At 35.6% G+C, this 25,044-nt stretch overlaps 1 protein-coding gene across 4 annotated transcripts in view; it reads left to right on the forward strand.

Moving 5' to 3' along the window:
* RMND1 (required for meiotic nuclear division 1 homolog) overlaps positions 1-25,044 on the forward strand; it is a 27,615-nt gene continuing 2,571 nt past the window's right edge. Inside the window, exons 1-12 of one of the 4 annotated variants that reach the window (XR_009153495.1) lie at positions 73-123; positions 2,887-3,051; positions 5,924-6,408; positions 9,250-9,355; positions 11,199-11,274; positions 13,259-13,298; positions 15,052-15,152; positions 15,985-16,091; positions 18,092-18,156; positions 20,026-20,102; positions 21,177-21,297; positions 24,454-24,610. Coding sequence is in view for 3 of the 4 variants with exons in the window: in XM_058169512.1 (XP_058025495.1) it covers positions 5,938-6,408; positions 9,250-9,355; positions 11,199-11,274; positions 13,259-13,298; positions 15,052-15,152; positions 15,985-16,091; positions 18,092-18,156; positions 20,026-20,102; positions 21,177-21,297; positions 24,494-24,610 (1,281 nt within the window). In the remaining variant the exon portion in view is untranslated. The other 3 variants (XM_058169504.1, XM_058169512.1, XM_058169521.1) reach the window with 3 other exon arrangements.

Raw genomic sequence — 25,044 nt, forward strand, 5'->3', positions numbered from 1 at the left:
GGTGGATCCAAAGAGAGGCGAGGCGGAGAACATGATTGGACGAAGCCAGCACGTGGCGGACGGGGCTGAAATCGGTGTGGCGTTTTGCCGCTCTTAAGAGGCGCGAGCGGGTTTGGGATTCAGGTAACGGAGCTCGAGCCCGGACGTTTGATATATCTTTCTCTCGCTCTCTCCCTTGAACCTGGCTGCGGCCACCTCAGCCTATAGGAGCTGGGGAGCTTCCTACCTGGGCGGGCCACTCCAGGTCAAGGCCTGGCGGAGGTTGTGAGGAAGGAGAGACACCTTTTCCGATGGGCTGCTTAGCTTCTGTTTTTCTATTGGAATCAAAATATGGCTAAAATGGAAGGGAAAGAGGGGGTGCGTATTATTATTTTTTTGGCGGTCTCTGCTGTTTTCCCCTCACGATCGGGATTAAGGAAGAGATTTAGATTTTTATTCAGTCAAGATGATTTTCGGATGTAATCAAGTCAGGGGCGCTGTTTGATATGTGGGTCCGCGCATCCTTTAATGGGACGAATTTCAGAGAACAACATTACGAAGTTTATTCCTCCCTATAAAAATACCTGCCTATTTAAAAAAAAAAAAAGGTTTTCGGGGTTGGGTCGGGCCTGCCTTCTGAATACCTTTCGGCGAGGTATTCAAGAGTCGTGAGGTATTTATGTCGTCAGCACAAACTGATGGACGAAACAAAAGCTTTGTAGATCGGTAATAGGCAAGCCGGTGTCTTGATGTTTTGAGGATTCACTTTCTACCTGCAGTTGATAAGGCATTGTGAGCAAATACAGCTTCGAACATCAAATTACGATTATAAATTCTTTGCCCGTGAACTAAACGACAATCCAGTTGGATGGTTTGGGCAGCGGTCTGGATGGGACTTAATTAAGCTTTTTTTTTATTATTTCATTTGTCACAACAGTATACACAAACATTGTCATAGATAAAAAAACAATACATCATAAAAGAAAGATATAAATATATAAGTAAAAGTATGCAACAGCTATGTTAATTTGATATACTGAAAGGAACAATAGGACAGGAATGGTAGGCACTTTTGTGCTCTTATGCAAGTCCCTTATAATCCTTTTAGGAATGGGGTGAGGTCAATAGTAGACAGTTTTTTGTTGAAGATTTTGGAATTTAGAGTAGAGACTATGGAGTCAGGTAATGAGTTCCAAGCGTTAACAACTCTGTTACAGAAGTCATATTTTCTGCAATCAAGTTTGAAGCGGTTGACATTAAGTTTGAATCTATTGTTTGCTCTTGTATTGTTGCGATTGAAGCTGAAGTAGTCTTCAACAGGAAGGACATTGCAATAGATGATTTTGTGTGTTTCCCATCAAATGTGCGCTCTGAGAGAGGATAAGATGTTTGGTATAGTAGTTGTAGCTATATTAATACAGTGAAAGCCATTATGTTTCGTAGGTTATGTTACTCCCATAGGATCTGCATTTAATAATTCTTGAAATTGTTTTAGAATGCAGGCGGCTAAACTATTACTTTACTTTCATGTAAATCTATTTTTGATGAAAACATGTGGCAGATTAGGCTAAAACACTAATATTGAACCACTAATACCATAGATGGATTCTTAAAGTAGATGTCATCTAAGAAAATTTAGACTTTACTGAGTGGTCTGTGACTTGGCAATGGAATGTTTTTAGAAAGACCCTTCAACTTTCTGGATTGCTCAACTGAGAAGAATCTAATTTGTGGCCTTATTCAGTTGCACTCGGCTATTAATGGAACAGCAAAAAAAAAAAGGCCTAATTTTAAGAACATGCTCAGGTTTTTGTAAAAATATTATTTTGGATAATTAGCCTCAAACTGTTAAGGTAACTCCATTCAAAACAATATGATTAGCCAATCCCTGTACCTAAGAACAAATCAACTATGGTCTTGTTGAGATGCATTTTAACAATTAGTGGTTCTTATCCAATTCTTTATTGCTTGCAAACTTTGATCCAGAATGAAAGTAGATCCCTTGGGTGTAGAATAATTCAATTAACTTATTTATTCATTTCTGCAAGTCATCTACTGCATTGGTTCTAACTGACTGTAGCTGTGCACATGTTAATTAAAACAAATGCAAGTAGTAGTCATGATATTACAGGCAATAATATGAACACTTCCAAAGTCCTCTAGAAACCTCATATGTTTATAAGCTTTCAAAAGGCCTTGACATTGGGAGCTATCCTTGGGGGGGAGGGGCACCATCTTCAGCATCTCCCAGAAATGTCCAAAGTTGGTTTTTCAAATCTCCATAGACAGAGATGCATTAGTGAAATTGCAAAAGTAGCAATCAGCACTTTGAATTACATTCAGAAATGTACCAATAATTAGTAGCTTCACAGCAATGATGTAATATGCTACTGTGGTAATGTAATTGCCTAATAAGCATATAGGTACTGTCTTTGTAGTAGGTGAAGTTTCTGACCTGTCTTTAAGGGCAGCTCCAGTCTGTTATGATAATCCATGCAAAATGTAATAAAGGCCATGAGAAATTGTTTGCAATGCAATCAGCTGAGGCCTTCCTGATCATGTACTCTTTTAGCATGAGTTGTAAGTCCAGAAGGACCCAATACTGCAAGCAATTCTCTCTGTACTAACCCCTTTTAGGGTCATAATTAGTATTGTCTTGCAGTCAGTAAGTTTCTGAATCAGCAGCTACTCCGTCTTCCTTGGGTTAAGTCTAAGCATATTTTTCCATCCAGACATTAAATAAAAACTTCTGGCACATTTCCCATTGGGTTGGAGGTGGAGATACATAACAGGCTTCATCTATCTACTGATGATCTCTTGCCATGAAATTAATTATTAGCTTCCTCAGAAGTTTCATGTATATATTAAGCAGGATAGGATAAAGAATAAAACTCTGTTTTATAACAGAGACCAAGAGTCCAGCCTCTCTTTCCCTACAACCACTGATTGGCCCCACTCAGGAAAGAAAGAAAACTAAAGGATAAGCATGGGTAACGGGATTGAAGGCTGCTGTGAGGTCCAGCAATACAAGGACAGTCACGCTCCTCCGTACACGTCCTACAAAAGTTAACTGTGAGTACAACCAGTGCTGTTTCCATTCTATGTCCAGGCCTGAATCCAGAATGCCACAGATCCAGATAATCCAAAGATTACTACTATGGTCCAAGTACTCATTAGAGAAATGGATAGTTGGGTGTGTTATGGGTATGTAATCCACATGAAGAACTAACTGCCTTAACTGAAGACTGCAGATATTTTAAATCAAGAAAATACTGATCAAGTGGAATGCTTTAGAGATATGAAGAAATATGCAAAATGAATTTTCAAAATAGATTGAGAGCTTTGGTTTACGAGATAACTTTCTTTGAAATTCTTTTTGTACCATACTCAGGATGAACAAGATAAATAAATTTGACAAATCTCAGTATATGGACAAGTACTATAGGGAAAGTAGGTTACATTTTTATACAAGGAAATATTTTGGGTTATGTTGGTCCTGAACATGGGTTAAAGGGAATGGATCTCCTTGAATTAAGATGGTATAACAGTATTGGCATTTAATTTCAACAAGATGCAGCAACTTTTAACTTAAACCTATTATAAGATCTTGCGGTTTGTGTAACACAGGTTTTCAGCCAACAACATGGCATCATCTATGTGGAAAGGTGCATATACAAAGATGTTCCCATTAACACACTTCTGGCTTCAAGCATTCCTTTTGCTATATATTTATATTTTAAAAAACAGCAAAAAAGACACATATCCCTGTCTTATACTCTGCTCAGTGATAAAATATTTACTAGGTATTCTATTTATTCTTATGCATGCTTTACTTCATTTGAGGGACTGCCTCTTCCTGGTTATTTCGAACCATCCACTCAGGGTTGGCAGGAAACATGGTATAGGCCCCATCTATGAAAGAGTATCATATAGTAGGACAGGACCAAAGGCATTTCTGCTGTGGTACCTGTCTTTTGGAATACCATTCTCCCAAAACTTAGATTGGTCCAGCCTTCAGGAAGGCCGTGAAGATGACTTTGCCACCGTGCTTAGTATTCCAGCAATGGTGGGGAATGTTTACAGTGCTTGTGTTGAGCTGACACAAAGATGGATTGCTACTCACGATGATTATTTTTTAAGTGATATTGAAGCCTTTATATGCTTGTATATTTGTTTTTAACTAGTTTTTATTTGAGTCTTGATTTTTTATTTCTTGTGAGTTATTCAGGTGAGATGAGGCATTACAGACGAATAAATTGTATAAACTTGTTTTCTCATTAACCTACTGAGGAGCAAAATTATGGTCTGCACCCCCATGCCTGGCATATTCAGGCTGCTCTTGAAATGTTGCTCATTTTCCTGTACCCTTTCATTTGGAATTCTACAAGTATTACTTTCCAGCATTACTTAACAATTTTGTCTATAGTTTTTGCATCCATTCTTCCTGCTTTTCCCTTTGGAATAATGCTATTACTATTCCTCTATACAGCTTTTATGCCCAAAACAAGTTACATAATGGCCATATTTTAAAATTTTGCCAGCTAAATCATGTATATATATTATGTTAAAAAAAACTAATTTTTTAAACATTCTCAAAAATGTGTGGTTTCATTTTTATAACTTCTTTCCTTGGTGCTACCATTTAAAAGATTCATTCCAATGTTACTTTTCTGTGTACCGTTAGCACTCATAAATGTTTTTATATTTATATTTTATATAAATTTATATTATAACTTTGTATTTTATCATTAGTACTCCCATACATGCTTTTATATATACAGTATATAATAACAACTTTATATTATATATTATACATTATATTGTTTGCGATGTGTATATTTGAATAGACATGTTTAATTTTCAGAATATTTCCATTTGAGGTTCTTTATTCTGGCATGTTCAATGTGTCCAGTCATCTACAAATCAGAGAACTCACTTGCACCTTACATGTGCACATACACGTGCATTTATTTAAAGGACACTGGCTCCTTTGTAGAAAAGAATGTCTATAGTAAGTCTTAGAAATGCAAGACTTTGTAACATTGTTTCAGTCCCTAGAATTTAATTTTATCTTCCCTTTATCTCATCAGATTTCAAATGAAAACTATTCTTTAATTTGAGACAGATCTAATTGCGATGTTAAAGCAAGTTCCCAAATATTTTGAGATCTGGCAGCTCTTCCCTCCATGTTTGCTATGTTACGCATTGTTTTGAGAACCTGAGATGTAAGAATATATTCCAGCTTGTTTAGAATAGCAGAGTGAGGAGGGTGTGTGAAGCATTTGAAACGGGGTTTCACAAAGTGCATTGAAACAAGCTAAATATCCCTTTTTAAAGCATTAAAGCAAACATGTTACCTGGTAGGCTCATCCTGTTTGTTTGAAAGATTTTGCCCATATGTATGTGTGCATGCACAAGCACTTTTGGTGGCCATCCCAAAGAAGTATGTTTGATAGAGGGAAAATAAATCTCTTCCTTGCTAGATGTTATTCAGTCTGTGAATTATTAGATACTTAATTGGTCATTAAAATTCTTATGGTGGTTAACACAGAAATTGTTATTCCAAAGGAAATTAGAAGTGATCTTAATATAATAAGATCTTTAAGAAAAGGCATGGAGAAGCAGTTACATATGAAAAAGAAACTCAGAAACCCCACCTAGAATGCTAATAGTGTAAACCGGGACAAAGAGAAACTTGGAGAGGTTTCAAGATGTTCTTGTTACACTCTATTATATTAAAGCAGTATTCCTGAATCTCTGTATCCGTAGGTCTGCCTTACCCTAAAGGGTGGGTGTTTCTCTCCCTTGCTGGTTTCTTTAAAACTGAGATTACAAAAACATGGGCTGTAATAATTATTTTATGTAAGATGCTCTGCAAACCTCTTTTGTAAACTTATATTTTTTCCTTTTTAGAAAAGTAATTTTCTGTAATTCTCTTATTTAGATCTCAATGAAAAGATGGCAATGAAACTATTGGGATTCCTGGCTAGATCATCATATACAATAAGCCAGTGCCGATACTTCCCTACTTATGGATATTTAGCATCAAGCAACAACTTGCTATCAGTAAATAGATATCTCAGGCTATGCATCCCAGAGGCAACTCCTACTTTTACTAGCAATTGCATGGACAATTCAAACTGGTTTAGTCCACAAATTACTATTGGTGCTAAAGCAAAAATTATCAATTACTTGACTATGGATGCTTGTCTTTCATCCAGAGAACTTCATCCTCTTAAAGCTTCAATTTTTAAGCAGAAATTAAAACATATAAGAATACTTACTGGAATACCCAATAGATATTATTCAGTTTTATCGCCTAGTAAACTTCAACCAAATCAAGATATTGTACCAGTTAAGCGTCTACCAAAAGCATCAAGGACCAAGCAGCCATCAAGAATTAATCTGCCGCTACCATCTGAAGCTAAGGTAATCTGAACTCAGGATGACAACATTTCATGCATCTAATGAAATACTCTGTCATCCACAAGTTTTTATGACGTATTGAATATGTTATGTTTTGAGCTACTAAAAGATGCTATTGTTTTTGTCACGGTGATGAGGCTTGATTCCTTTTTTAATACGTTCCTTTTGCCTCGTGCTAGATTTCTTGTTTGGTCTGTGTGTGTGTGTGTCTTTTGAGACAATGTTGATACCTGGGTGCTGCCTGGACAAGTCCCTGCAGAGTTCTTGGCAAATTTCAGTGGTTTGCCATTACCTCCTTTCTAGGGCTGAAAGTGAGAGGTCACCTAATGGTGAGACTAGAACTGACAGTCCCAGTTTCTAGCTAAGTGCCTTAATCTAAACTACACTAAATTGGCTTTCCATGCTAATATTTCTGTTTTATTTTTTGATGGTCATTTGTTATTTCTGAACAGAAGGAGAATTCTTAGACAAAATTTGAGATGAGGATTTGAATAAATTTAATGAGCTATACTAGACCAGGGGTCTCCAACCTTAGTAACTTTAAGGCTTGTGGACTTAAACTCCCAGAGTTCCTCAGCCAGCTTTCCTGGCTGAGGAACTCTGGGAGTTGAAGTCCACAAACCTTAAAGTTACTAAGGTTGGAGACCCCTGTACTAGACTATGATCGTAATGAAGATTATTAGATTTGCAGTGGGAAACTAAATAGAGCTAATGGTGAATTGTGCTTCACTAGCAATGTTCCAAAAATTGAGATATTTAGGAAAAGAATCTAATTTTCCTAATTCTGTGTTAATAATTGCAAAATAATGATTAAGTTGAATTGTGTGTTTTGTCTGTTTTAGGGGCTTTTTTCGAATCTTTTTATTCTTCATTAATGAAAGAATTATTATAATGCACTAAAAGTACTGTAATGTGACTGATAATTCCCAGAACAATGTTCTTAAAGTTATCATCGAGTTAAAAGGTAGTTATATATTAGTACAAATATTATATCTGATATACTTGAACAAGAATAATTCAAAGAAAATTCTAGCCTGATACAAACAATCCATTTATATTTATATAGCTTAGAGTTGAAGACTTCTGTACTATAAGTGAAAAGATTTTAACACTGAAAGCTTTTCCATTCTCTATTCCTTTAAGGTCAAATAATGTGTATATTATAGGGTAGTGATGGCTAACCTTTTTGCCGTCGCGTGCCAAAAACGGAGGGAGCGCAGGAGGGTGTCACGTGCACATATGCACACACCCATAATTCAATGCGCCCCTCTCCCCCATGCATGCATGCATGATCCCCCGTGCTACTCCTGCTTTTGGCACACAATGGCATGGTGGGCCCTTTTTTTGCTCTCCCCAAGTTCCAGAGGCTTTCTTGGAGCCCTGGGGAGGGCAAAAACAGCCTCTCCCCCCCACCGGAGGCCCTCCAGAGGCCAGAAATGACCCATTTCCTGTCTTCCAGTAGGCCCGGAAGACCCAAAAATCAGCATGCCAGTGTGCACATGCATGCTGGAGCTGAGCTAGAGCAACACTCGTGTGCCCACAGATATGGCTCCGCGTGCCATCTGTGGCATGCATGCCATAGGTTCCCCATCACAGTTATAGGGTGTGTTATGGCATTAACTTCGGAATAACTAATATAAATATCCAATGGATTGCTGCTATTTATATTTATAATACAATCTCATATTAAGAATGTAACTATTGGGATGCTTTCATAATTGTGACATGGAAAAATATTTCTAAATTACTCTCCATGATTAATGGTTCAGTGATGCTAATAAAGAAGATACACTGCATTTAGGGAACGCTGAAACTTAGGGGGAAAAGCTTTTGTAGGTATAATTTTGTTATGGGGTTCTCCCCCCCAATAATGATAATACAAATTTCAGGGTTGAAAGGATAAAGTTGTTTTAAGTAAAAACTGCCATATAGAAAAGTCTTTTGCCAGAAAAGAACATTGACATAAATGAAACATTTGCAATTTGAAGCATAAATTTGTTCTTTTTACTGAAGAGGAGCACCACCTGCTGGAAATCAGAGTGCCGAGGAAAACCTTATTTTTCCAAAGGCTAGCGTTAATCTTTAGGTATACTCTAGAAAGTAAAATACAAATCTAAGATCTCACTGTAGGGAGATATTTAAAAATCTCTGGTGAATATAAAATTCAATGTCTATTATTATGTGAAATAAGAAATAACCTCTTTTCGAACATGAGTCTTTCATCTTACCTTTAAGGGCAGTGATCTCCAACCTTTCTGGCTCCATGAAACAGCAGCAGTGGTGGGGGGATGGTTTTGCATGTGCACCCACTACTTGCGCAAATGGAACTGCTTGCACACACATCTATTGGTTGCACAGCATGGTACTCAACAGTTTCAGACCAGGTCCAAGCTGTGGACCATGGTTGGGGATCTTGGGTTTAGGGAATAAGAGGCCATACAGGATCACGCCTTATTGGCCTTTAACAAAATATCTTAACATCAATGGCAGATGTTGGAGCTAAACTCAAAGCAGTTAGTCAAACTATATTTGCATATATTTGATAGTGTAGTGTGAAACTTGTAATGAATATATAAACTTGTATCTTTCTCTAAATCATAATCTTCCAAAGTTGCTCAGTAGATCTAGAGGAGATACTTGTCTATCCATGTATCAGTGAAGCAAATTTCAAACTTTTTACATGTAAGGCTTTTGAAAAACAACAGCTATGGTTCCATGCAGAATTTTAGCCATCTAGTGGCCAAATGCTAACAATGAGTTTGTGTAGCCCTCTTTAGTATAGCAGTTCTAGTGAGTGAAGCAATTAAATGTTTTCTAAAGGAAATTCTGTTCTTTTTGGCATAGGATGTGATGCAATGTATAGCCTTTGCAACAGCAGATGCCTATCATCTTGGTAATCTATGCCTTGACCTGGTCTCATCTGGATATGTTGAAATCACATTACCTAGAGGTAGAGCTCTGAACAGTTACTTCAAGTAGATCATTTTTGTTTACTGATGCTTTTTCAGATATACATCTTCAAACAGGTTTTGTACAAACACTTTCTTTATAGAAATGTTGCTTGATACTTAAGTGTGTGCTGTAATGTGGCTTAGATGCTAACATTTACTTCGAAGAAATGAAGTGAATACTGTATTTTTCGCACTATAAGACGCACCGGACCATAAGATGCACATTAGCTTTAGAGGAGGAAAACAAGAAAAAACAATCTGCCTCTGCCTCCCAGCATCCATCTGGTATTCTTCTGGCTAGCATCCTTGCAGCAAACAGCCTGGTCAGTTTCAGCACATTATTGCAGCCCCGGCATGTGGCTCGTCAGGGCTGCGTTCCATTGAGCCCACCACTGGTCAACTGAGCTGAGCTGCTGCCGCCGCCGGGCAACACTGAAGTCTTTGCTGCCGAGCAGCTGATTGGTGGTTGGATTGGCCTCCCGGAATACTGCCAATGTTCTAGGCAACAGCGATCCCTGCTGCACCACCCACCCACCCCCACTATATTTGATCTATAAGAAGCAGAGACATTTCCACCCACTTTTTTTGAGGGGGGAAAGTGCGTCTTATAGTGTGAAAAATATGGTAATTGGTGTAGAAGTACATCTATACAAGTGTTTGTGCATGGTCTGCTTTCAGGCCAATTTTCCTTCCCAAATCAGGGCTCTTTTAAGGAACTAAAAAGTGCATGGAGTTTAAATGAAAACTGTTTTAAGGATATAATGTGGCAGTTACACATTGTAAAGTAATTCTATTAAATGTCATGCATGCATTAATACCTTTGGGTTAATGAATGAGCTAGGAAAGGAGCTAATACAGGACAACACAACACTGTGAAATAATGAAATGAAATAATGACTTACTGCATATAATATAAGTAATATCAGTAATACATGAAAATATTTAATTGTGCAATTTGACAATTCCTAATTATTTTTACTGCAAAGAAAACCATTCTTATTACCTTAAACATTCCTTTCCAGGTGATAGTCTGTTTTACTATGTAATACCTAAAGAGAATCTTGAGGTCGCCAAATTATGAAATTTGGCTCATTCAAATTTTAGAGATGGGAAGAGTGAACAGAGCTGATAGGTGAATAATAGGGCTATAAAGAATTGGAGATACTATTTCTGCCAGCATTAGTAAAAATTAAAGTTTGATTTAATCTGGGTCCTCATTTTACCAACCTCAGAAGGACGGAAGGCTGAATCAATTTTGAGCTGGTCTGGATCAAAGTCCTGGCTGTGACATAGCCTGCAATATTGCATTCTAACCATTGTACCACCACTGCTGATGTTAAGTTTGTAGCTTAATTTAGAATATGTGAATTGCAAATGTCTGTCTTCACTTCTATTCTGATAGTCTGTTGCTGAAAAACTACTGGAATTGTCAGAGTGCTCTGACGGATATATGCTTGCACTGCATGTGACACACAGCACAATTTTATTCATATTTATAAGTTATAAACCCTACAGAACCTTACCAGTTAGCAGCTTTTAATTAATCCTGTCTCAATTCAGAAAGCAAATTGGATTGTCCCATCTTAATATTTCGATGGGATCCCACAGGGAATATGAGGGCCATAAGATAGATGGGAAAATAAAATATCCTGGAATAATGCCATTTTTACAAAACAACAACAACACATAGACTTATTGATGAAGTAACCAGGAGATCAGTTATATTTGAAAGAGACATACTTAATAAAAATTATCTTGGGTAATGACATATAGGGTGCATGCTAAATGTGATTGTTTCTATTTTTTATAATATAATTTCACATAAGATTTTTTGAAAACTAGATGCAGCAAATGTTTTGGTGGTTGGCACAGAAAAGACAGCCAAAGATCATGATTTGGGGATCATATTTTTCTTCAAGTAAGTAAAAACCAATAATGTGGCATATGTGAGCTAAATTTTTCATTTCCACGTAAAGGAAAATTACAGATTTATTTCTTCAGTATCATGCAGAATTTTACTGATGATTATTTATTTACAATATTTGTAGAACTCCTCAATCAAACAGCCTTAGGGCATTTACAAGAAGGAGAAAAGATCAAGCTTATTAAAACATACAGAAATATTATAAGCAACAAAATATAATCAAATGATTGGCCACAGTTTTTCTCTATGAATCAAATATTAGTAAATGGAAAACATAAGAACAGAAGGAGATTTGGTCCTAAATAGATTTGAAAAGCTTCTATGGCGGCTTTTATTGAGAATACCTGCCTTCTAATCCATACCTCTCCTACTTCAGGTGGAGGTAGGGCTTCCAGCAAGCCCACTTTTAGTATTTGGATCAAACAGGCAGAATCTTGTTTGGTAAGCTGGTCCCTGGTAAATCTTGATGCCATGTTCTTTAGGGCTTTAAGGGTAATGACCAATAGCAACAGCACTTAGTCTTATATACTGCTTCATAGAGTCAGCATTTTGCCCCCAACCACCTTGGTCCTCATTTTACCGACCTCGGAAGGATGGAAGGCTAAGTCAATCTTGAGCCGTTCAGAATTGAACTCCTGCAGTGAGCAGTAAGTTAGCCTGCAGTACTGTATTATAATCACTGTACCAAGTCAAGAAGCCTACCAATAACTACAAGTGGTCCTCACAATCATTTCATTTAGTGATCATTTGAAGTTACAATGGCGCTAAAAAAGGTAACTTATTGCCAGTTTTCACACTTATGATTGCTGCAGCATTTCCATGGTTATGTGATCAAATTTACTTCATGTCTGCATTGTTCACTTAACTACAGTGATTCACTTAACAATTGTGGCAAAAACAATTGTAAAATGGGACAAAACCAGCTTAACTGACTTCCTTAGCAATGGAAATTTTAGTCTCAGTTGTGGTCATAAATTGAGAATCATGCGTAGTGCAGAAACTAAAACAAAAATGAAACAAGTATCCATAGCCAGAAAAAAGGTTGCTGTTTCATTTGTGTCATCCTCAGAAATTTCAGTTCTGCTAGGCAGAATTAACTAAGAACTAAGAAAAGAAGAGCAAGGAAAAATGTAAGCAAGACAGGAAAAGTATGTAGATAAAGAAGTGGCTTCTAATCTTGTTTACAGCAGTAATAAATGCATTTATATTTTATTCTCATTATGGTTATATTGTGGCTTCCTTCTTCCCATATTCTATTCTTTCTAATCATCAAACCCATTAATCATAACATTTTTTTCTATTTTCAGCAAAAAGTCCATAAGGGATTTCTAGTCGCTAACAACTATGGTTAATTAACCAAACAAATCAATTTTGCCCTCTGCAAATTCTGTCATCTTCACCAACATTCCTTCATATTGACTATTTCCTAATATGATTTGATTGCTTATTTATACCCTATCATTAAGTGTTGTGCCTTATGATTCTTGATGAATATATATTTTCTTTTATGTACACTGAGAGCATATGCACCAAGACAAATTCCTTGTGTGTCCAATCACACTTGGCCAATGAAGAATTCTGTTCTGTTCTGTTCTATTCTATTCTATTCATTGTAGGTAATTCAGAATTTTTCGACTTTGGGCATATAATAATCTTGCGGATTATCATAAATAATAACCATAAAATAATCTTCTGTAACTCTTTTCCAGTTGTCTATTTGTCCCAACAAGAAAGGTTCTTATTTCAGTTGAATATTAATCTTTAAAAACCTTAGTATCACTAAAATCCTTTGCATCACCCCCTGTTCTAGAGTTCCCTAAAAGAAATATAATTCGGCTACTGTAATAATGGTGTACTGGTTCAACTTTCAAGGCAAACAAGAATGGAAAGGGAATTGCTTCTTTCAAGGAATTGCATTTTTGAATTTTAAAATATAACCCATTAGTTTAACATTAATTTGTATTTTTTTTTCTTATAGGGAAGGGTCTGTTGTGTTTTGGAATGTTGAAGAAAAAACAGTAAGTGGAAGGCAGGTTTCTGGAGGTAAAACTATTTTTGGTGCATGAATGAGGGTAATTAACATATTAATAAATTACTTACAAATTACCTTCTGAAATGGGATAAGGGTTAACTATAATATGTCTGACATAACCTGTTTTCATAGACTATTAGTTTTATTTTTAGAATACTGTAGTATGATACAAACATAAAAAATGCATCTCCTTCCTTGAATACATTGAGAAACAGAAGATGTAATTGCACCTGCTGGAAGAGCATCCAGCTATAGGAAATACCATATGGCTTGTTGAAGTGAAAGAGCTTTACAGCCTTCCAGAGAATGAAATAAAAGAGCAAATTAGCTAATTAATCTGAACACAATCAAATCAGAAAAATTTGATGATTAAAGTAAAGTGAAATTGTCCTACATTTTTGGAGCCCTTATTCTAATACAGAAGGAAACAGGTGAATAACGATACCGAGTCTGTTAACTAAAGTAACACTTATTCAGACTTTATGAAATTAACTGTTAGTTAATCACTGTAACACCATTAACATTCTAACAGCCATTTGAAAAGTCTGAGTTAGCATATTTCTAAACAATATTCTTGTAAAACCATATAAATACTACTTGTATGTTGAAATGCTATCTCCTCAAAACATCTAGCAAGCGTTATTAACCATTTTTATGTTTAACTTTCCAATATGCTCTATTAGTATTGTTCTTTTGTGATGCTATGTCTTCCAAGGATTCAAATTACATAATTTCCCAACTACTTCACAGTGGTTTTATATGTACGTAGCTGCAGATATATATATTTTTGATAATAAAGACTTTTTTTTATATTCATCATGGTAAAATAATCAGGAATGGTATAAAGAGTGGGTTGTGAAAATGCAGTACTGCCAGATTCTAGAAGGAAACTTGCATTGTTTTGAGAAACAAGGATTTCCAAATTTGCCTTCATCAAAGTAACATGAATGTAGTATAAGATAGCATTTGTAGGAAGAAAATACCTAGAAAGTAAGGTTTTTTTAATTTTTGTGATTTTGCTAATTTTCTTTAACAAATTCTTATTTTTTTCTACAATAATAAGGCTGCTTTCAGAATTTTAATACGGTAGCACTAGCAATAGCACTTAGACTTATATACCACTTCATAGTGCTTTACAGTCCTCTCTAAGTGTTTTACAGAGCATATTGCCCCCAACCATCTGGGTCCTCATTTTACCAACCTTTGAAAGATGCAAGTTTGAGTCAACCTTGAGTTGGTCAGGATCAAACTCTTGGCAATCAGCAGAATTAGCCTTCAATACTGCATTCTAACCTCTGTGCTACCATGGCTCTTATAAGCTGAATTATAAACAGATAAATGCACGAGGGTGTTTATGGACACAAATTTACAACCTCTAGCCAATTCTTCCTTGTAAACACCTCTCTATCTTGTGCAAATACTTGTGAGGAATATGGAATTATTTTGTTTTCCTTATTATTTCTTGTTGACACAATTTTCTTCTCACAAGAGATTAAGGGCACTTTGGTCAATAGTCTAAATGTATCTAATGCAGGGGTCTCCAACCTTGGCAACTTTAAGCCTGGTGGACTTCAACTCCCAGAATTTCCCAGCCAGCAAAGCTGGGGAAAGCAAAGCAAAGCTGGCTAGGGAATTCTGGGAGTGGAAGTCCACCAGGCTTAAAATTGCCAAGGTTGGAGACCCCTGATCTAATGCATTTGGAACTTGCTAGCAGCTTTAATTTACAATCTGTTTCCCAGATAAAGAATATTTTTCGAAAACTGGAAAAACATGAGATCCAGCCTTATGAAATTGCATTAGTTCACTGGGAAAATGAAGAGATGAACTATAGAAGAGGAGAGTAAGTATGCGAATGTCATAAACTCACTGAGATTTCCATTTAAGCCACAGGCTAATAAGGGCAGACATTTTGACAAATAATTATTTCTGGAACATATATTTAGATACAAGTTGTATCATAGCATCTAGGTATTTATAAACTTCTTCATAAAAAAACCTGATAATTCCATTGCAAAACAAGAAACTAGTGATGTTCTGGGGAAGCTGTTGCTGACATTCTCTCCACCTCCTTCTCCAGCTGCACATTCCATCACACAGACAGTCTTTCACTCCATCTGCTCAATGACCCAGGCAATCGCTGAACAACTGGAATTGGGAATGCCAGATTGTAGTTGTTGAGTGAAGCAGTTACATGGACATCTCGCTTAATGACAGCTTCACTCTGAGTGAGATTCTGATCCAGATTGTAGTTGTAAGTTGAGGACAGCCAGTATATTCCAGTTGTTAAAAGACTGGCCTTTACTACACTGCCGCAAACTATCAGTGTTCTGTTTGAGAATCTTCAAGGCCAATGCTCTAAATATGTACAAAGTATTACCACTTTTATGTGGATTGAATATGCACTGTTGAAGGTTTAAGTGAAAAGAGATACAATGAAAGAAACAGAAATTCACATGTGGAATAATTCACGTTAGGTCAACTATTCCTAAATTTTATTTTATTTTTTATGAACAGACTGAAGGATACCTGCTCATATTTTATTACACAGTCCTACCGATTCTTCTAATACTCATTTGATTCACTATTAGACCAATGGTAATACTGGCTGGGACTGATGGGGGAGCAGCAAGTTGCTTGAACCTAATGTAATCCATTCATATCTTTTTTCGTAGAGGGCAGTCAAAACTTCATAAAGGAGAAATCTTGATAAATTCAGAATTAGAAATGGATGATTTCATTTTAGAGAAGTTTGCTTTTTCCAATGCTCTCTGCCTTTCTGGTAAGCTGTCCCATTGTATAATTTCATTTAATAATCTATATTATTACTTGAAATCTGGGAGGAAATTGAGTTCATGAATGCATTTATAATGTATAAGGCACTCAAAAAATACTCTGCATGAAACATCTACAGTTACAACTATTTTGAACAATTTGCTCAGTCTCATAGCACTTTCTCTTGCATACTGACTGAAAAAGAGAGAAAGAGAAAATGAAGGGAAGGAAGGAAGGAACCAGACAACCATCCCCTGTTGAGTCATTGTTTCGAAGTTATTTTCTTACCTAAACAGGGAAAACAAATGACCAAGAGTGGGGCAAAAAACAATGGAAGCAGAAGAGACTTCCAATTTCCTGCCGGCTTCCCCATTGTGTTTCCTTGTGGAAATTTGGCAGGGAACATCAGAAATCTCCATTCTCTTCCTTTCTCTCTTCCCCTTTCTCCCTCCAATAGGCAGGTAAGTGGCTGTTGCTGGATGGGAGAGGGAGCAAGGGACTGTGAGACTAACTGGCAAACTGTCACAAAATAAAGATCATGTAACCGCAATAGCAGCCACTAATACTGAAGCAGCCACAACTTTTCCAAATTTCATTTCCTCAAGGAATCATGATGCCAGATTAGGTTAGCTCATTTGAGGGACCTTGGTTCAAAATTTGTTCCTCTGTGAACAGTGTTGCCTAGTTCAAAGTCATGACAACAAAAGTTTTAATATCAAAAGTGATTTTTATTTTTGAAAAGGTGACTAGGCTTTTCAAAAATAAAAACACTTTTGATACAACTGGATGACTGAGAATCTTGATAGATAAAAATTTTAGTAGTACATAGACTACGCCATTGCAAATAATGTATGCTTCACTGTAGACTTGTGACCCTTAATACTACCTTTGAGAGCTAGTTTTATGAAGAGGGTAAAGCATCAGATTAGTACTGTTAATTCTAGTCCTGCTTAAGGCACAAAGGCAGGTGGGTGACTTGGGATAGTCACTTTATCTCAGCCCTAGGAAGGAAGCAATGTTAAACCACTTCTGAGAAACAGAGAAACAATGTGTTTTACCTTTAGTAGACTGCATAAAATTTAAGCATTCCTACTTTGTAGAAAATAATATCATAAAAGTAATGTTTCCCTTTGGGCTGAAAGGGGCATGAAATGGGAGGTTTATAATTGAATCTTATGTAAATTTGATTTGAATAGGGGCAGCAGAAATGTTTCCTTTACTTTTTTAGTAGGGAAGCTATTATCAATTAGAATAGAGCTGGAAGGGACCTTGGAGGTTTTCTAACCCAACCCCTGCTCAAGCAGACGACTTTATATCATCAGGTGGCTTTCCAGTGTTTTCTTAAAAACCTCCAGTGATGAAGCATCTACAGCTTCTGAAGACAAGCTGTTCCACTGGTTAATTGTCTTCACTATTAGGAAGTTTCTCCTTAATTCCAGGTTGCTTCTCTCCTTGATTAGTTTCCATCCATTGTTTCTCGTCTTGCCTTCTGGTGCTTTGGAAAATAAGTTGATCCCCTCTTTGTGGCAGCCCCTCAAATATTGGAATACTGTTATTATGTCACCCCTAGTCCTTCTTTTCTCTAGACTAGCCATACCCTTCCTGCAACCATTCTTAATATTTTTTTGTCTCCAGGCTTTTAACCATCTTAGTTGCTACTTAGAGTAGAGAAATAATTAGTAGGTTCATATAAAATGGTAAAATGGTTCATATAAATAACTATGCCAGGATTTAAAAAAAAATACTTGAAAAAACAATTTTCACTTGATTTGCAAATTATGCTGTATTGTGCAAGGTATAACATAGCAGGTTAACAGAGAACAAATTCCTGTTCCTCAGTTACAATCAGAAACTTGTGCCTACTTTAAAGTCTAAAAGCAATAATCAGCATATCAACATTATTTGTGAAGCATTGGGCAATAAAAATTTAAATATTTTATTTTGTGATAACACTTGGAAGTGTAGCGCATGTGAATAATATATATTTTATGCTTTTATCTAATGTAGTAAAACTGGCCATTTGGGAAGCATCGCTGGATAATTTTGTAGAATCTATCCAATCAATACCTGAGGTACTTACTGTTTTTTTCATTCTTCCATAAAATTAAGTATGGGAAATTTGCAGATTTTTATCACCATAGATGAATGAATTTGGATTGTTGTATTTACCATCTGTTCTTTGGCACAAGAAATAAATTGGGATTTCTTTGCCAGATCAAAATTTCAGTGAAACTTTGTATTAAATTTGAACAGTTAGAACACTTCCAAGTTAACTTCAATGACTTTACAAAATGCTTAATTAAACCCATGTGTCTAAGGGGAAAACCCTGTTGTTTTAATTATACCTATTTTATGTTTGTTGTGGAAAACTATTTGCTTGAATATAGATTGACATGTTTATTATGAATGCTCATATCAATAAGTTTCAATATATAGGATGCCAAGAAGAAAAACCTGCATGCAAATTTGAAATACAAAAAATTAACTTAACTTCTCTTAGTATTGTTTCTTACTCCTTTTGAAAATGATAGAATATTCTAAAGTAGATCCTTTTGTTAGAAAATGGATATCTGTAACAGAGTTAAATATAGGAGTAGAAAGAGGAATAGGCCATCAATAAAAAGTATAGACTGTTCAGAACTCTAGAGAAGGTGCCAGGAAAACTAAAATTTAGATTGGTTGCCATATTATACTAAGAAAAGAAGAAAGTTATTTAGATATGTTCAAAGTAAAAGAAAAAAGAATCAGTGTAGCAGTTGTATGTTGAAGATGGCAAAATGTTGTGTTCCCCAGGTAGTGAAGAGGAAAATGTAAGGACTTGAATTGAACATGATAAGAGAATATCTAATTACCTAGAATAAATCCTGAGGATTTGTCATTTTTGGTTCTGCATGGGCTGGTTTGCACCAGACAGAACCAGTGCACAATCTGGAGGTCCTCCCAGACTCACACTTCCTGCTTGATTTAGACCATTGTGTTTTGGAAAATATTCTTTTTTCAAGGGCACTTCTAATAACGTTGTATGCTCTGCAAGATTTCTCTTGGGAAAAGATATTTTCCATTTAGGATAAAATGCATTCAATATTTATGCACCTGGACAATTCTCCCTTGGTTGGTTGGCTAATTAGCCATGATCGTCAAGGATCAAGAGAACAATAGGGTGAACCATTACTTCCTTGTGGTATACATTCTCAGGCTGAAAAGAATTCCGTTAAACTGGAGAAGACAAGGAATTTGGACCTGGAACAATGTGTTTATATTAGTGTGAAGTATTCTGTTCTTAAGGTGCCATTCAAACCTATCACAGCAGCATTCTAAATGCATTTATTAGGATAGTGTCAACCCTTTAGGGCAGTCAGGATCAAGAAACAGGCACAGCAGTGATTATTATAGATAGAATGACTGAATCTTGCAAGCCTGTCCAAATTTCTCTTTGCCCCGTTTTACCTGAAACAAAATCAAAGCAAGCTTATTTGGAAAAGTCCCGCTCAGCAGTTGACTCACTCTGTCCCCATTTCCAAGCCAGATTTACATTCCTTCAAAATAGATACTACTATAGATTTTGAGTTACTATAAAAGTTTGTTGCAAAGCTACTTGAGGATTCATCCTCATTGTTTCCTGGAAACTTTTGTAGAATGCTGAGATACTCATCAGATAACATAAGTCTTTGTGAATGGAGCATTTTAACTGATCTCTCTGTCCTGTAGGATGGATCTTAATTTAAAGCTAAATTTTGTCAGGAAGTTCTCCAGCCATGACAATAGGGTTATCAGAAACCATCTATGGCAAGACTGCCTAACCCACCTCCCAAACTTTATATGAAAATTGTCATCAGGATTGCTTCTGTCAGTTCAAGTAAAGAATGCAGTTGGGATTGGGGTGGGTAATATTGTACATCTAAAAAAGAATTGATGTTCTTACTGGTTTATTCTTCTTACAGATGCTTAAATTAAGAAAGAAACTGAAACTGTCTCATGCTGATGTTATGCAGAAAATTGGGGAACTGTTTGCCTTGAGGTATCTGAATTTAAGACAAGCAAAAAGATTGCATTTTAGAGTCTGTTTTAAAAGCAATCTTTAACAACAACAAAAAAAACCATGATATTATTCACATATATATGTATATAGTACACTGCCATGTATAATCCGCTTTTTAAATGTATGGTATTTCCAAAGTGATACAATTATATTTCTCTCTGCTGCATCTAGACTATTGTCCTTCTGTCGTTTAACAGAACTAAGTAATGCTTAACAGAAGCCAGAGCTTACATGTATCAATCTAACACCAATAAGCATCTTCTTATTTTCCTGTTAAAATGTGGTTTATTTGCCAGGTCCTTATTTTTGATTATGTGCCATAATAACTATCAGCACAAAGATAAACCTTCTTCAAACTAATCCCATTGTATATTTTTTTAAAACTAGTAGTTTTTTTTCCTGTAGTGATACTTATATTTCTACCTATAAATCTAGCATAGTCTTTTAAAATGTTTTATGTTTATAGCAAAAAGTAACATTTACTCTTCAATTCACTATGAGAACATGCAAATCCTTGTAAGGAGCAAAAACCTAAAGAATAGGAAACAGTCTTAAATAAGTGGAAAGACTCATTACAGCTAAGCCCAAGTCACATGCCGTTGAAATGTCAAGATTGTTTGAATAATTAGCATATGTCCCATGAAATGATGCAAAAATCACTATGTGAGGGGTTTTGTTGAGATGTGACTCATGATATAAATGTATTAAAAACTGAAAGTTTTTAATGCTTATGCCATTAAATTGTAAACTTGATAAATTGTATTTTCTTCAACTCCTGATAGCCTAAGTTTGTAGTAATACACATATATCAGAATAAATAAAAGGTGTTAACATGTTATATATAAAGCTTTAATCAGGTTCTAAAAGAATAGAATATTTACTTGGAGATTGAAAACTATAAGTTCTGTAGCTGTGAGAATATAACAAAGTTTTTTGCTACATAAAGGGTGTTTGTCCAAAGAGTACATGTTTGCCTCAATTTATAACAGTGCAGTATGCAAAATACAATTCATTAACTGACTTTTAAATAAGAATTTATCTTTTATTCCTCAGGCATCATATAAATCTGAGTTCTGATCTGTTGATTACCCCAGATTTCTACTGGGACAGAGAACATCTTGAACAACTGTATGATAAAATGTATCGGTTTCTCAGTATTGATCGCAGAGTTAAGGTATTATTTTACTATTTTTATCTAAGCTTTAGAGGACTTTTTAAAAGACAACTGCTTCTCTTAATAAATCTTATTTTTCTGTTTTTATCCGCATTGTTTTTGAACAAACACTGTTATTTTGCCTGCTGCACTATTTCATTTAGGAACAATTTATAAATATTATTTTCTATTTGCATAAAATAAAATAAAAAAATAAAATTGTAAAATGTTTAGCAATGTGTATGAACTATATTCCTGGATTATTCAGAAGAGCAAGCTAGAATGCTAGTTCTGAGACACTTCTTTCTTGTGATTTTGTATAGCTATTCTCACTACCAGGAGGAATGGTTTAGGCACAATCAGGCAGTGGGCTTCAACATGTTATTGTGAATAAGCCAGATTTTAGCTTTATTGTTGTATGCAAACATAACCAATGCATTCTGTAACTTTCGGGGAGGTTTTATGACAAGTTTACCTTTTTTCTTACATTCATGTAATTCTGACGGGTGGAGGAACAGTTGTCACCAACAATTTAGCAAGTGAAGTTTTACACAGAAACTTGCTTTTACGGATTCTCTGCTGTTTTGCTTTTTCTAGAGTACTTTATGATTAATGGTTGACTCTAAAAATTACTTGAATGTCGTTTCTTAAAATATGTACAATATATTGCTATGAGGATATTGCAGAAGTGTATCTTGGTGTCCCCTAGAAAAAGATGATTTTTAGATGGTAACAAAAAAAAATGTTTAGAAATCAAATCAAGAACTTGTGAACATAAAGTACTACTTTCCACAAAACTCACTTTTAAATAGAAGAGAACATAAGTAGGTCAGGGTTTAACTGTGGAGTCATTGGTGCTCTCTAAGCGTGGTTGTTTGCTTGCAGATGTTTCATTATTGACAAAGTAATATCAGTGCTGAGTATGGGGCTTGCCCTCTTTATATATACAGTAGCTTGCTTTCCTGGTGTTGGTTGAAGTGTAACTTTTTCTTTGGTAGTTCCTTAACTAGAGTATTGCTTTTTACTTGTTTTGTCTGGTGTTAATCCCTGATTAACTTGGGTGTAGGTTGCTGGAGAGAATGTGTTCTGGTCTTTTTGTTTCTTTCTTAGCTTTTTTAATTGTCTCGTTTGAAAGGTGTGTAAATGCAGTTTATCTCTGTGTCTATTTAATGGATGAACTTGTCTGAAAACTAAGCTTCTAGGCATTCCATAGGTTTTTTTGGATTTAGTTTGGTCTAGGATGGTCAGCTTTCCAGCTGAAATTACAGTTCAATCTTTCTGTGCTGCGAGTTTTCATTGTACCTTCCAGTTGCTAAATAGTGTTCATGGATGCGCTCTGCTATCTTCTGCCTGCCAGTCCTATATACTAGCTTTTACAGTCCTTAAACTTTTTTATAGATGAGTCCTGTCATTTCTTCTTGGGCTACTAAGTCATTTCTTTACATAACATGATTTGGTTTGGTTGATTTATGTACTACAGTGATGCCACATGGTTGTTTGTAATTATATTGATTGTTTCTGAAATGTTTTTGATGTATAGTAGTATAGCAGGGATCAGTTTAGCTTTACAGAGCATCATTATTTAGAATGAACCAGCTCACTGGGATAGCAATCTGTAACAATATTCATTAAACTTTCTCTAGATGCCACATATTCTTACCGGTTTCTAGACTATGTTATAGTAGTGTTAGTATCAGGGTTGAAATCTACTTATCTTCCTTACCAGCTTGGAAGTCCACATGGCCCATGTGCGTCACATGCGTGCGCAGACCTTCCGCACATGCGCAGAAGGTAAAAAAACACATTACTTCCTGGTTAAAACCAGGTGGGTGTTGCCAGTGGTTCGGCGATCGCTACCAGATCGCCAAACCACCGGCCACGATCACTTCCGGATCACAAGATCCAGTCAGAACCGGGAGCATTTCACCCCTGGTTAGTTAGTAAATGTTTTAATTTAGTAACAGATTGAACAGGTAGTTTTTGGATGCCCTTGATATAGCCCAGTTGTTTGAAATGATATTAAATAAAAAAAATTATAAATTTGTTTTCTAAGATGTGATTGCTGCCATGACAGTGTTGTGCCTGTGTATGAACAATGAGATTCAGGAAAATGACCTCACTACTGTCTTTAAATTAATGTACATGGATAAAAAAAAATTTTTTTTAAAAACTTCACAGAATCTTCGCAGTCCAATAAAAAATGATGAAATTGACAATTCCATTTGAGGAACCATGGATTTTAAAAAAATAAGGCTTTTTATAGGATTCACATTATGTATAGATTCAAGTATGGCCTGGCCCACAAGATACATAATGCCTGCATGGAATATGTATTAGTAGAAATCTAATAATCATAAGGTAACTGATAAGATACATAAAAGTTACCTTAGGATTCTGCATTTAACTATAATTTCATAGTGAAATCTGACACATTTCTGCCCCATGTATCTCAAAATTGTTTTAAGTTAAGTAATTTTTTTCAGGCAGCAAGTAAAAGAGTACAGGAAGCTTTTTTGCCCCCCTATGTTCCATGATAGAGAACCTTCAGCTATGACTTTTCGGGCATAAAATGCTGCAATTAAGCAATCTATGTGAATATATAAAAATAGATACGTATTCACACTGCCAAATTGAACTGTTTTACATTCAGTTTTATTTCAGGATTTGCTTCTAATTTTATGCTGAAATTCTCTGCTGTTAACTTTATTAAAGGTTTGGGCATATTTAACCCTATTGCATTGTTAGCTGAGTTTTGCTAAACTAGACTTAAACGTTAATTATTATTTGGTGAAGTATACTAGGCTACGATAGGTATCTTACACAATTTAACTAAATGCCTCAGAGGGCAATTGTGATGAGGGCTGACACCTAAATATTTCCTTAAGTTTGATACAAGAAATACTCAAGACAAGGATATTTCTATTTAAGTTTATAAATGCATGCAAGTGGAGAAAGGAAATTAAAACATGGGATTATGTGAGTGATCTACATGTTGCAATCTGTTGTATGAATGTTGAAAAATCACATCTTCCAAGATAAAGAATTGTTCTGAGTGCTCAGTCTTAGCTACTCTAATATATTCAGTTTATAGAAACATTGTGATGTAATTCTCCTTATTTTTGATTTCAATAAATTCACCTCTGGAAGTAACTTATATTAAGGAATTGTTTGTTCAAGGTTTTCTGAAACATCAACTTTTCTGTCCTTACTACTGAAGGTAGTAAATGAAAAGCTCCAGCAGTGCACAGAACTGACAGATCTGATGAGAAATCATTTGAATGAAAAACATGCTCTGCGCTTGGAATGGATGATAGTAATACTCATCACAATAGAGGTTGGTTTACTAAAATTGTTTCCTAAAACATAGGCAGAATGTTGACAAGTTCACTGAAGAGTATTTAAAAATTCAGTTTCCTTAGTCAAGGGACAAGTTTCCAAATAACTTTAAAATAGTTTCCATAATTTTTTTAAAAAATAGAAAAATCAGGCTAGTACAAAAGCTTGTCAATTTTACTATGCTACTTTACTCACAGCCTTATTTTATATCCATATAAATCAGACCAACTTATAAGTTCATTAGAGTGCATGTTGGATCACTTTGTATATTCCATGAGTTGTGCAAGGTATGTAGGCTGAACAAAGATTTAACAGTAATTTAATGTTTTACATACTGTTTACATGTATTGAATATTCTATTGCCTATTTCACTTTGTGTCGCCAGTAGTACTGTTTAGGAATTCAATGATGCAAAACAGTCCCAATCAAAAA

The sequence above is a fragment of the Ahaetulla prasina genome, chromosome 1 (genome assembly GCF_028640845.1).
Source record: "Ahaetulla prasina isolate Xishuangbanna chromosome 1, ASM2864084v1, whole genome shotgun sequence".
Classification (NCBI taxonomy): domain Eukaryota; kingdom Metazoa; phylum Chordata; class Lepidosauria; order Squamata; family Colubridae; genus Ahaetulla; species Ahaetulla prasina.